The sequence below is a fragment of the Mauremys reevesii genome, linkage group 26 (genome assembly GCF_016161935.1).
Source record: "Mauremys reevesii isolate NIE-2019 linkage group 26, ASM1616193v1, whole genome shotgun sequence".
Taxonomy (NCBI): domain Eukaryota; kingdom Metazoa; phylum Chordata; order Testudines; family Geoemydidae; genus Mauremys; species Mauremys reevesii.
In genome coordinates, this window is record NC_052648.1 from 12,182,084 (window position 1) to 12,195,043 (window position 12,960).

General features: G+C 63.4%; 1 protein-coding gene across 1 annotated transcript in view; it reads right to left on the minus strand.

Annotated features, from left to right (window-relative positions):
* Positions 1-1,830: 1,830 nt before the first annotated feature.
* Positions 1,831-12,960, minus strand: part of UNC13A (unc-13 homolog A) — a 114,689-nt gene continuing 103,559 nt past the window's right edge. Inside the window, exons 39-44 of the mRNA XM_039515907.1 lie at positions 12,344-12,400; positions 11,922-12,002; positions 11,456-11,603; positions 4,796-4,888; positions 4,344-4,503; positions 1,831-2,900 (exon numbers count right to left, since the gene is read on the minus strand). Of these exons, the coding sequence (XP_039371841.1) occupies positions 2,609-2,900; positions 4,344-4,503; positions 4,796-4,888; positions 11,456-11,603; positions 11,922-12,002; positions 12,344-12,400 (831 nt within the window). The 3' untranslated portion in view covers positions 1,831-2,608. The remainder of the gene's footprint in view (positions 2,901-4,343; positions 4,504-4,795; positions 4,889-11,455; positions 11,604-11,921; positions 12,003-12,343; positions 12,401-12,960) is intronic.

The following is a 12,960-nucleotide window of genomic DNA, read 5'->3' on the forward strand; positions in this document are numbered from 1 at the left end:
ATCAGGCCCTGAGCGGGGGTGGGGAGCCTCCTGTCACTCGGCCCCTCGTCAGCGGGTGCTGGGGCACGGCTCCTGCACGTGGCCAGAGCCGTCACTGCATAAGCAGGGCCCGGGCGGTGCTGAGTCACTGGGGCTGCTGGGAGTGAGTGTAAGAGATGCTGGAGGTTGGCACCGGGTTAGCTCTGCCTCTGGCCTGATGTGAGGCTGTTCTGCCTACAGGATCCAGCCTTCCTGGAGCCGGGCCAGGCTCTCGGCTTTCTGTGGCAGGGGCGTGGTGGCTGCAGGCTCGGTCTGGGGCCTGAAATCATCTGAGCGCAGAGCACCCCCTTTCTCCAGGGCTCTCCGCTGGGACTGTGGCAGAGTCTGGCTTTCGGAACCAGTGGAGCCCACCCTGGTCTATGGGGCCCATGCACTCGGGTCTGCTAAATCAGGTAGTGCTGCCCCTGGCCCGGCCCCACTGCTGTGCCCCTTCCCCGGCACAGTGGGTGAAGCGCGTCTGACCCCCTGGCCAGTGGTGTCCCGGGGGGTGGGAAGGGCTGGCAGCTGCACTGCAGGTGGGGATGGGGTCCCACGAGGTAGCCGGGTTCCTGCCTGCCAGGAAGGGATGGGCTCTAGGTTTCCATCTGCAAGGCATGGACGAGGGAGGCGTGGTCCCTGCAGGAAAGCGACGGCGTTGGCACTCTCCTGGGTAGAGGAGGGGTTTTCACTCCAGCTGGCAGCACAGGGCCATGGCTCGGCCAGCCATGCACAGCGGATTGGGGGGGCTCTTGGCACAGCTGGGATCAAGCCCCCCCCGCTCTGAGTGTCGCTGGGGAACAGGCCCTGCTGCTGAACGCCAATTACCCCTGCAGCCAGGCCGGGGGTGGCAGGAGCTCCCCCAGGTGGGGGGCAGCGAAGGGTTGAGGGCGCTACGTGCAGCGCCAGCAGGGGCAGGGGGCTTTGCCCCACTGCTTTTCAAGCGCCCTGGGCCAGTGTGGGAGTCCCGCCGCCTACCCGCTTTGAGCACCTGCCCCGCCGGACACTCAGCACGAGGCCAAGGCAGGAATCATGGGCCTGTGACGCTTTCCTCGCTGGAAGCAGGGCTGGGGCGGGCAGAAATATTTTGCCTTTTATCCTGTAAAGCGACCCAACCTCCTCAGGTGCGTCCCCTTGTCCCACCTGCTGCAGCGACCTCCCCTGCACCCAGGCTGCAGCACCGTTTTCACTCCCTCTCGCCTCCACCGGCCGGCACCTGGCGTTCATTCACTCACCTGCTTCCCCACGCAGGAAGGCAAGGACAGGTCCCTGACCCTGAGGCATCACTAGGCGTCAGCCCCCCACTTTGCTGCTTCTTCTCTCCCCGGGAGGCTACCCTACTTCAGCCCCCCAGGAAGGGCTGCCTGCGGGGAGGTGGGGAGATGGGGTTTGCACATCCCTGTCCCAGTGCAGGCGCTGCCTGGGAGGGACGCCGGCTCTGCGGCTGCACGGCAGGATCCTATTTATAACCGGGAGCGGGACCAGTTCCTACCAGCGCAAGGCGCTGCCTCTTCCCAGCTGCGCTGGCCTCCTGCTGTCTCCGAGCCCACCGGGGAGGAAGGGTAGAGCTGGGATCCTGGTTCTTTAGTGCAATGCCGCCCCACGTGCGTGCAGCCCTGTGGCAGGTTCACCTCTCCCCGGTCCCGCTCTCCTGCTAGCACCCTCCTGCTGCTGGCCTGGGTGGACAAGATCGGCCCCAGCCCTGCTGCCTGGCCTCAGACTAAGCTGCTCTGAGCCACCTGCTCGGGATTGCAAGGCCCTGGGGGCTACGCCACAGGCTTGGCTATTGCTGACTCAGCTATAGCGGGAGGGGCAGCGGACTCCCAGAGCCGCCAGCCACTGCAGGCTGACACTGGCCCAGGTGTATCCTTAGCAGCCACGCTCGACGGGAGCCCTGGAGGAGAACCCAAGGCCCCGTCTCAACCTCCCTGTGCCCATTGCTGCCTGGCTCATCTCTATTGCCGAATGAGGTTGCCATGAGCACAGGGCAGTTTGGACATGTGATGCTGCCTCCTGCTGGAAGGAATCAACCTACTCAACAATGTGGCATATCCCCTATACTGCTACCAGCTAGGGTGATTTTCCTGGAGCTCAGGGACGAGTGGAGGGGGGGCTGGATGGGCTGAGATCTAGCCTTGCTTCCCCCTGTGCCAACCTTGTGGCCATACTGGGTGGCTCACGTTTGTTCAAATGCTCCTGCCTCACGGTCAGCTCCAGGCCTCGGCTTCTGCCTCACCCAGCATCTGTCGTGACAGAAATAGGTTCGGGACGAAGCGCTAAGGCCACCCCTGCCAGCAGTGAGGGCAGCTTGCGCTCCCTGGGGGCTGCATCTTCCCTGCCCCATCGCAGCCGGGGCAGTGCCCTTGAGCTGCAGCCCAGGGATGCAGGGAGGGGCACAGAGCGCCTGCTTCGATCCTTGGCACTGGGAAGCAGGCGCCTGCTTGTGGCAAGGGCTTCCTGGCGGGGGGGCTCCCTTCCCTACCCGGTGTGGGGGCTGTGGATGACCTGTATGGCTTTTACGTGGCTGGAGGATGCTGTAGAAAAGGGGCAGGACGGGGGTGGTGCTAGGGATGTTCTACACCTGCTCAGGCCCTTAACTGCTGCTGCCTTCCTCAGCCGAGCGCGTGTCCGACTTGAGCTTCACGAACTCCTTGGCCACCTCGTCGTTGTTGCGCTGCGAGAGGATGCGCAGGACGGTGAGGCCCGTGTCGTCCATGTGGATGCGCCGGCCCAGGGGCAGCCAGCAGGCGCAGCTGCCCCGATGCACGATGTCCTTGAGCTGCAGCACGGCGATCCCCACTGTGCGGTCCTCCCGGGCGAAGCAGTAGTCCTTGACGCACACCTGCACCTCGTAGCACTCGGGGCCCGTCTCACTGCTCAGGGTGCTGCGCGGGAGGGAAGGGGACGGACACGGTTAGTGGCCCATCCGCTGGGTCCTGCGCGCCAGCTGCTGCACGCACCGGGCCACTGGCGCTTCGCTGCCTTGGGTTGGGGGAACCACAGGGCGGAGCTGGTCACCAGCCGGAAGGAATGTGGCTCCCCAGGCCCTCAGGAGGGGCAGCGGCCTGGGACGCTGGTGGGTGCCTCTCCCTGGCAGCTGTTGGGTCCCTGGGCTACAACTGCAGGTGTGTGGGCCGTGGGCCCAGTGTGGCCTTCTCTGGCTCTGAGAGAAGGGAAAACGCTGCTGGCCGCAGGGTGAGGGTCCCGAAGGCTGGAGGAGCCACAGCTGTGCCTCAGCTTGGCCGACGTTTCCTGCCACGCCTGGAGGGACTGAATGTCACTGACCCCGCAGAAACGGGCGCTAGCGAGGCCAAGGCCGAGCCGAGGGTCTCGTGCGGCAGCTCTCCTCATGTGTGCGTACGCACTGCAGTGCCATTTCCCCACCCCCGAACTACAGCCCCTGGGGGGACCAAGCGGTGAGGGGAGCCGGGCCTACCGCTCCCCCCCCACCCCGCCACTTTGGGCCTGCTATCAGCTGCCATTGCAGGTACAGGAGGCCAGCAAGGCAGTGACCGCTCGGCCACGCCACGGCTAAAAACTTCTTGCCAGAAACCTAACCTGGTGCTGTGAGAGCTTCAGTGGAACAGCAGCTGGCTGAATAATTAATTGTACCTAATAATCAGTAGGGAAAAATGGCAACAATTCATAGTGATGGTCATGTTTCATGGAGTCTGACGCCAGCGATGGCGGAGCAAGGGGGGAGAAAAATTCAATTTTTTGGACTTTGGAAATGGTGCTGCAGTGCCTCATGGGAGCTGTAGTTCAGGTGCCTCACGCTCCCATTCTACTCTACAGGCAGGGCTCCCCGGCTGGACTACAACTCCCATGATATCCCTCCTTAGAGCAAGGAAGCAGAGCATCATGGGAGCCCCAGCCATGGTGACTCATGGGAGAAATAGTTCAGGAGCTTCATGTGCCCATTCCCTTCTATAGGTGGGTCTCTCTGCCTGGACTACATCTCCCATAGCATACCATGGTCTCCCTCTTGGGGGGAGGGAAGTGGTGCATCATGGGAGATACAGTCCCAGTGCTCTGTGCAGAACACAGACCATTTTTTGTGAAAAATTTCATTTAGCCGAAAACCCAATTCACCATCAAAAATCATCTTAGAACATTTTTGACCAGCCCTAGGTGGCACTTTGAACAGCATAGCACCCCCTAGTGCATCGGCTGACTCAGAGAGAAGCACAGCCATCACTGGATCACCACCTCCCATGTGCAGCTCATTGTCCGCTGCAAATCCCAGCCCGGCCCAGCTCTGCTTTGCTCATAAGCGCTTGGTCTATCGGGGGAGGGGGAAGGGGGTGGAATGTGTCAAGGCCACTCACAACTGGAAGCTTTCATTGTATTTGGGGGCCCAGCTGTTGTTCTTGGACTTGGTGGCAAATTTCCTCTTCTTATCACTGAGATGGGGCCCGATGATGTTGACCTCGATGAAGGGCCGGAAGATGCCTGACGTCTGCCACTTGAGGTCATTAGCAGCCGCGACTGCGAGAAAGGAAAGGGTGCGTCAGCTGGCGGCGTGGGGCCACGGGGAGGATGGGGGGCACTGGGAGGGCTGGAGGGAAGGGGGCAGCCCAGCCCAGGCAGTGCTGTCTGCTCCTGGCCTTTGGCAACTGAAAGTTCAATTGCTGCAATGTCAACGTGGCCACAGGTGACGCACTCCTGCCCATCCCCCAACATCCCTGGCGGCAGGGCAGCGTCCTGGGCCGGCCACACCCTGGCACCCCTGCCTCCCCTGTGCTCAGAGCGCTGGGCATGCCCCACGCCGGGTACCAACCTTTAACAGTGACCTTGTGTTCCCCGGTGCCAGGGTGAGTGAAGAGCTCCACGTGGATCGACACCTCCCCGACCGGGTCATCCACGCCAGCGCCTGCTCCGCAACGGCAAGGCAAGGTGTGAGCCCCCCCTCCAGCCAAGCACACACACCAGGCCACGTTGGGCCCATCCCGCTGGAGGAATCAGGTCACCAGCTTGGGCTGAGCCCCTCAAAGGCAGAGAGGAGACGACTGCTCATGGGTCCCCCCCCCGCCACATGTTCCCCTTCCCGCCCTGTGCCAGTGTGAGCCGCCGGGGGGACTGTGGAGAGACAGCTGCAGCCGTCCTCTCGCTCCAAGCAGGGCCCCGGTGAAAGGAGCACGGTGGGTGTCCCGTTGCCCCCAACCCACACAAAGTGTTTTCTTGCCCTTCCCTAGGGCCAGCCCCCTGAGACGCTGTACACCCGCCATGGGCCTGGTGTCCAACCCCCACAATTCCACCGCCGGCAATGGAGCAGCGCCGGCGCTAGTCTGGCTTAAGGGAGATCGAGTCTCCCCCGGACACCTTAGATCCTTCAACTCCCCAGTGAGTAAACGAGGAACCAGCTGCCCAGTCACAGTGCAGGCTAGTGGGCGACTAGCTGGGAGGCAGGAGCTCAGCGGCCTAGGCCCGGCTCCACCACTGTCCCGGGCGAGTCCCTTTGGCTCACGGCCACAAAGGGGTTGAGGTGCCGGATCAGGGGCGTAGCCAGGTGGAGGGAACAGGGGCAGCAATTAAAGAAAAAGGTGCCCCCTGCTGTGGCGCTTTTACTCCCCCGGCGGCGCGCTGGGTCTTCGGCGGCAGGCCCGTCACTCGCGCCGGGTTTCTTCGGCGGCACTGAAGGTCCCGCCACCGAAGACCCGGACAGTCTGGGAGGCAGGAGCTGTGGGGGGCACTTTTGGGGGCCCCGCAGGCCCAGAGTGGCCCAGCAGGGGATTGGTGGGAGACGGGGAGCAGCCTGCTCTGCTTCCCTCGCCCCAGCCCCAGCCGTGTCGCTTGGGGCAGGGGATCCCCCCCCCGCACTCACTGGCAGCGGCCCCAGCTGGGGATGGGGCAGGAGCAAGGAAAGCGGAGCGGGCTGGGGCCACGTTGCGCCGCTTCCCGCCGCCGGTGAGTGTGCGGGGGGGAGGAGGGACCTTTCCCCAATCCCCCCGCCCCTCCCCCCGCGACACGGCTGGGTCCCAGGCAAGGGAAGCGGAACGGGCTGGGGGCCGCGTTGCTCTGCTCCCTGCCCCCGGTTCACCTCCGCCTCCCTGGGCCTGAGCACGAAGCCGCTGCTTGCGTCTCTGCCCTCCCAGGCTTCGCGCGCGACCGGCTGATTCGTGGCAAGCCGGGGTTGGGGCGGAGAAGCAGAGCGGGGCGGCGCGTTCAGGGGAGGAGGCGGATGTGAGCTGGGGCTGGGGGGGCGGGGCGGGGAGCTGCCGATGGGTGCTCTGCACCTACCAAATTTTCCCCATGGGTGCTGCAGCCCCGGAGCACCCAGGGAGTTGGTGCCTAAGGTGCCACTTTTGGAGAATGTGCTCAGGGGAAGCAGCCGCTCCCCCTGCTCCCCCACTAGCTACGCTAGTGATGCTGAACTCCCAGCCCCTTTGAGGAGCTGGGCTCTCCCCTCGCATGGCTGGAGTGTCTCCGGGCTGGTGCTGCCCCGGTGCCTGGCTCATGCCTAGCACAACGTGAGGCTGCTCTCGGGTTGCATGGGACGGCGCGGCGCTAATGCCCGCGTCATGGCCGAGTTGCACCCGGCAAGTGGCAGAACCAGGCCTAGAACCCAGGAGTCCTGACCCCGCACTTCCCCCGCTCTGCTGTGCGGCGCCAGACGCCCAGGCAGCCCTGCGCACGCCACAGCCCAGCCCGCGTAGGAACCGTCTCCTCGCTGCCGAGGCTGAAAGCGTCGCCTTGCCAGTGCAGTCAGACTGACGTGCAGGAGCCAGCGCCCTGCTCCCATCGGCCAGGGCAGGAGGGGGGGGGTTCATGGCTCTTTTTGCCATGACCAGTAGAAAACGGCAGGGCCCAAGCTAATTGGAATAATAAAATCGCGCCGTTATTGAGCCATAAGTCACAGGTGGCAGCTCATGACTTTGGGACCGGGCTGGGCCAGGCTTCATACCCTGTAGCTCATCCGGGGGCTGAGGCCGGGCCTCTGGGCAGGACCGGGCCTGAGGCTGAGTGAGGGCCAGTTACGACGTTTTGGTCTTTTCCAATGAGTCCCTGGGAAGGGACTCGCCTTTGGCCGCAGGAAGGTTGGGCTCAGCGAGTGAGGCTGCTCCATCCCCACCTGCTGGGTGGTGCCCCGGAGCGGAGGAGGCTGCCCGTGGGGGAGCAGGAGGGGAGAGTCGTATCGCTAAGCAGAGCCCACCCGTCACGTTTCACCGGGGGCTGCTTGGATCCAGCAGCCCAGATCCCGCCTGATTGTTGGCAGCAGCTTCTCCTTGCCGATCCCAGTCACCTCCAGTAGCCCAGAATGCCACAGTCCCAGACTAGCAGCGCACAAGCTCATGTGACCTGAGCCCACCAGCCCCTCCCCATCCCATCCCCCATCCCCCCACATCCCATCCTACCCCACAAAGGCTGCCCCCCCACCCCACCTTACCCCCCAGGCAAAGCCTGACCCACAAGACGGCCCACAGGCCAGACAGGGTTTCCTGGGGCTCTGCATGCAGGTAGGGGGAGGGGAGAGAGGCTGGGGGCAGGTGCATAATGAACAATTCAGTCCAACTGGGGAGGGTGTGTGTGGGGGGGAAGACATTTAAATGGCGGCGGCGGCTGGGGGGGGAAGGGAATCTTCCAAACCATCATGGAAAACAAGCCCGGCCGGAGACGGAAAGGCCAACGCGGGAACCGGCCTGTTCTGCAGGGCTGGAGGCTGATCAGCAAAGACCATGGATCGCAGAGCCGGAGTCCCTCGCCAGCCCCAGCAGCTGCTTTTAGCCGAGCCCGGCTCGGCTCTGAGTCGGGGGGGGGAAGGACACCCAAAGGCTCTGCTTCCAGCTCACTGGCCCCAGCTGGGTCCCTCCCGGGGATTAGGGCGAGGTACAGCCAGCTTTGGGGGGGGGGCGGGGGCATGGTGCATGGGCCTCTACTGACTTGCCTGGGTTGGTGACTTGGGGGTGGGCAGAAAAAGGGGAGCAGTGAGACAGCCTTTGAGGGGGGGGGCACACTGAAGGCCTCCCCCCCTTGTTGGGGAAGGGGTCAGGCTCAACCTCTATCCCACGCAGCCACGTTGCTCATACATACAGCGTGCGCCCTGGGCCCTGTAACCTAATGGCCAAATTGGTGCATGGTAGAGGATAACAGCCTACTACTGCTAACAGCTACCGGAGCTCCTCCTGTAGCGCAAGTGGTAGAGGTTTGTACTGCAGCACTGAAGCTGCTGGATTCAAATGACCAGAGGTGGCTGGCGCATACAGCTTCATCTCAAAGGTGGAGGAGATGGGACGAGGCCCCACTGCTGCTCCAAAGGGGGTGGGGTGAGGGGGACCCTCTCTGGATCCATAGCCTTTGGCCCCTGCGTGCCAAACAGACGCACGCCTGTCTCTTTTTCTTTGCCCTCCACATCTGCACCCAACTAAAACAATAACCCCCAGCCCCCACCGGCCCCCGGAGTCACATGCTGAGACTCGCTCAGTCCATAAACCGAGGGAGGGAGGCGCGACCAGCTCTGTGCTCAAGGCAAGCATGAGAAACACACACCGCAGTGACCCCTGCACCAGGCCGAACGGCACCAACACACGAGGGCTGGAATGCAAGTGGCGGGGCCAAGCTGCATGGGGGGGGGCGGGGGGGAATGGGGCAGCCCCACCCCCGCATTCTGATGCAGTCATTCCACTTGCGTAAGGCGGGCAGGACTTTTTGGCATCCGGAGCAAGGCTAGTAAGAGTCTCCGTGAGGCTGGTGAGCCGCTGGCCGCGGCTGGGCCCCCTCGGCTCCCTTTGGAGCCTGGTGTTTAAAGGCTGACGCTGGGCTGGCCTGGCTCTAATTTCCACCTCCCACACCCTGCCCCGGGCTCCATCTGCTCCCCAAAGGTTTGGCTCCTTGGAGGCAGCTGAGCTCTGGGAGGGAGCTCTCAGCTCTTCGCTGCAGCCCTCTCATCGTGAGGGCACAGGGGGGGGGGGGAACCGCGTCCGGCTCCCCTTCACGTCCCACCCACCTGTGAGTGCTGCGAATGCCTGCGCTGGCGGGAGAGGGGGGTCTGGCAGAGGCAGAATAAGAGCTAGCCCTGGGGTCCCTGGGCTCAACGCCCAGTCACCTAGATTCACAGGCCAGAAGAGACCCCTGGGATCAGAGCACAGGCCTTACAACGTTACCCACTGATTCCTGCAGCCAGCCCATAGCTCATGGTGAGCTAGAGATCTTAGCTAGGGACCCCCAGTCTGGGTGTAGCGAATCCCTTGGTCGGCTGTTCCCGTGATTAATGACCCTCCCTGGGGCCACCTTCGCAGCGAGTCAGTGAGAACCACTCAGTTCGTTGGCAAGTCCACCCCTTCCATAGGGCAAGTGCCGACTGAAGGCCAACGCTCATCGCGGGAGGTGCCTTGGAGAACCTGGGCCTGCGAGGCGTGCCCGCGGCCAAGGAGGGACCACTCGAGGGGAGGGGAATTGGGAAGACGTGCCCATTTGTGGGGCCGAGGGGGGTTTGGCTGGAAAGAAAGACACAGCCACCTCCTCGCTCCCCATCCCCAGCGGCTTTTAGAGCAGGCATTCCTCAGCCTGCATGAACAGGCCATGCGACACCCCCCCTCCCCATCCTCCCAGCTCTCCAGGCCTTCGCGCCCCAATCGGGCTTGGAGGGACTGTTACTAGCTCTGGCCGGTTGGAGGTGGGGGTGCTCAGGACGGGTGCATCAGGGTTCGGAAGTGTTAGACGTACCCTTCTCAGGATAAATTTCTTCACTAAGGGTAAACCTAATACCTTTTCCACCATGGACTAGTAAAAAGGTAAAAAGGAGAGAGACAGGGAAGAGAGAGGAAGGCGAGAGAGAGAGAGAGAGAGAAAGAGCACGTGTAAGGGAAGGCAAAGGGGAAACATTGAAAAATAGGGAGGAAAAACAACAGAGAAAGAGATCAGATCTCGCAGACAGGCGCCAGCTGCAGCTAGAGAATCCAAAACAAGACGTTACAGCGACATTGTGTTAGACAGCGGGGGGCGGGGGTGTGCTGGGAGCAGGACGCCTCCAGGAGGAGGTTCTGAGCAATTTGGGGGCCGCGTCAGCTGGGGTCCCCCGCAGGCTGTGGAATTTGCCAGCAGGCGTCGGCCCTGCACTGGCTGGGAGGGGGCTTTTTTCGCTGCATAGTTACTCCCGGATCCCTGGTGCTTTCATGCAGGTTGTTGCTGGCGGCTGGGGGCTAATTAGCACCAATTGGGAGGGCGGTTCCTGTCCCACTAGCAGATGAATCACACGATCCACCACCAGTAACGAGTCACTGGAGCCCTGTGGATGTACATGGCCCTTGCCAAGGGGGAGCGGGCAGCATTACTATCTCCCAGCACAGCCCCTTCTGCACACCCCGCTCGGCCACCAGACGGGAGGCACAGACAGGACGAACTCCCCACTACGCCTGCCAGGGATTCACCCCGCCCCTGCAGCGCCTGGCCGGTGCCCATGCGGATGGAGCAATGGCACTCACTGGAGGGCCTGCCTGCGCTGTTCAGCACTGTAATTCCTTCTGCTGTGTGGAGTCCCGTCCCTGACTCAGTTTCCCCTCCCCCAGTGGGCCGGGCCAGGGGGAACTCCCTGTGCTAGCCTGGATGCGAGGCAGGAACCAGTGCTGGCGGCTGTGGCCTGGGAGAGGGAGCTCCCAGTGACACAGCAGGGTTAACCCCTTCCGAGCTGGGCCCTGCACACGGGGTCCATCCCCCAGTGCTCCTGGGGCGCACTGAGAATTTTATTTAAACATTCGTGGAAGTGGCCAGTGAGTTGGGGCGCCCGGCTGGAGGCACCCGGGGCCTGATTTTTGGGGGTGCTGGTGGCCCATAATGCCAAAGGGAGCTGGGGGGCTGGGTGCCTCTGACAATCAGGCACCACGCTGAGCTCCCAAAAGCTGCGGCACCAAAACCAGTGGTGACCTTGGGAAGGCCCCTCCTGCCCCAGCGATGCCCCGGCTGTTGGCTCCCCTGGGCCTGGAGCCCAGGCATGTAGGACGCAGCCAGCACAGCTGCTATTCCTGGGAGTCCCACAGGATCCCTTTGCACGGCCCCCCGGATTCTCCTGCTGCGTGTGCCCCGTAGGTGCATGTAGCACTTAGAACAGGGGCCAGGCTGCCAGCCTGGGGGCTCTTGGCACCTCTCCCTAGCGGGTGGCATAGCAGTGCCCCGCCACCGATGCCCCTGCCTAGCAACTCTCCAGAACGCCAGGCAGGGCAGCGGAAGGGCTGCGTCCCTTGTGTCCCGATGCCTCACTGCAGCTCGAGCCCTATTTCACTGCTACCCGAGGAAGAGCAGGATGCACCCACAGCAGGTGCCCTCCCCACAGACATGCCCGGCACGCCGGGTGGCACCCAGTTCACTGGGCTGGGCCGGTGGCCCCGTCCCGGATGCACCCAGGACATTGGGTGGAGGTACCCAGGACACCAGTCAAGCAGGGGGACGCAGCGGCTGTGGCAGCCCTTGGCGGGAGCTGCGTGAAGTGGGCCATGGTGTCTCTTACCCTGAGACGACTGAGTCTGCACGAAGGTTTTGATGAGCAGGTCGGTGGCCTGCGTGTAGAGAGACAGGGCGTAACGCAGCGACTGCAGGTCGGGGCTCTTCTCCAGGAAGGTTTTCTTCAGCCCCACTCCTCCCGCATGGAAATATTGCTGGGGGGGAGGCAGAGGAGACCGGGTGAGGACGGAGCCATGTGGGGTTTCTGGGCACAGGTGGGCAGGGCTGGACAGCTACCCGAGGAGCCAGCATGGTGGGCACAGCCCCAGAACACCCCGGCAGGGAGGTCTCCGCTTCTCGCCCGTGCCACGGGGCTGGCGTGGGCAGATGGGGAATCCTGCGGTCGGTCCCTGGCTGGCTGGTGCGGGCACCCCAGAGACGGGGGCTTCGCCAGACTGCATTTCTCCCCCCCCCCGCTAGCAGGAGGGAGAGGTGGGCAGGCAGCCGGCCGGGTGCAGGGCAGACGGATTTACCTTGATGGTGTCCAGGGCCAGCTCCACCACGGCGCACTGCTTGGGGGTCAGGCTTTTCGCCTCCTCACGCACCATGTGGTCCTGAAACGAGGGAGTCACTCAGGGAGAGCCGGGGCTGTCGCACGCCCGTCCCCAGCCAGGCAGAGCCAGGAGGGTGTATCTGCCTCCTCCCCGGCTCCCTCACGAAGCTGGGGTGACAGGTGAGTGACGCTTTAGGGGTGACAGGTGACTGATGGCTCTCAATGACTAAACCAGGTCCTTTTCATGCTGCCTAATTAGCCTGGCTTCTTGCTGATAAGCTAAAGAGACGTCCAGGTGCTGCTGCTTATATCCCGGCATTACAATCACTGGCTAAGTGACCTCTGGGGAGGAGCAGCCTCCCCCAGCGATTACCGAGACCCGCGCTGGCCCCTTCCTTTTACCTTCAGTTTGGACAGCTGCCCCAGCTCCTTGGCCGCATTGAAGATCATCTGGGTGCCCTGCAGCACACAAGAGAGAGAACAAACGGCAGAGGCTTGAACGTGCTCCTCCCCTGTGCCTGCTGGCTGCGCTCGGCCCACGCCCAGAGAAGGGCTGGCAGGGGATCGCAGGGCAGTGCGGAGGAGGGACACGACTGGGGTGTAGAATGAGGGGCGGGGATGCGTGTGAACAGTGCCCTGTGGGTTTCCCTGCATTCATTTCACCAGGTCCCCCTGCCGTGATGCACTTGGGTAGCCAACGAGCCAGGGGCTCGGCCCGGCAGCCGGCACGTGAAAAAGTGGACTCACCTATATTTGTGTCAAGGAAGCAGCGAGTTGGCAGCTCTCTGCCTGGCAGGGTCCCCAGGCCCCACCCCCTGCTGGAGACGTTTGGGGCTCACGCGGGCTGATGTTAACGAACGCCCCCGGAGAGATGTGTGTGTGTGTTTGCGTGTGCGCAGCACTCTGCCACCCGCTGGGCTTGGAGAGTGCCAGGTGCTTGCCTGCCCTCCGCTGCCCACGGCTCCAGCTCCCCTGCCTACTCCCACGGCAAGGAGCTCGCACCCTGCCCAGGGCAGGTG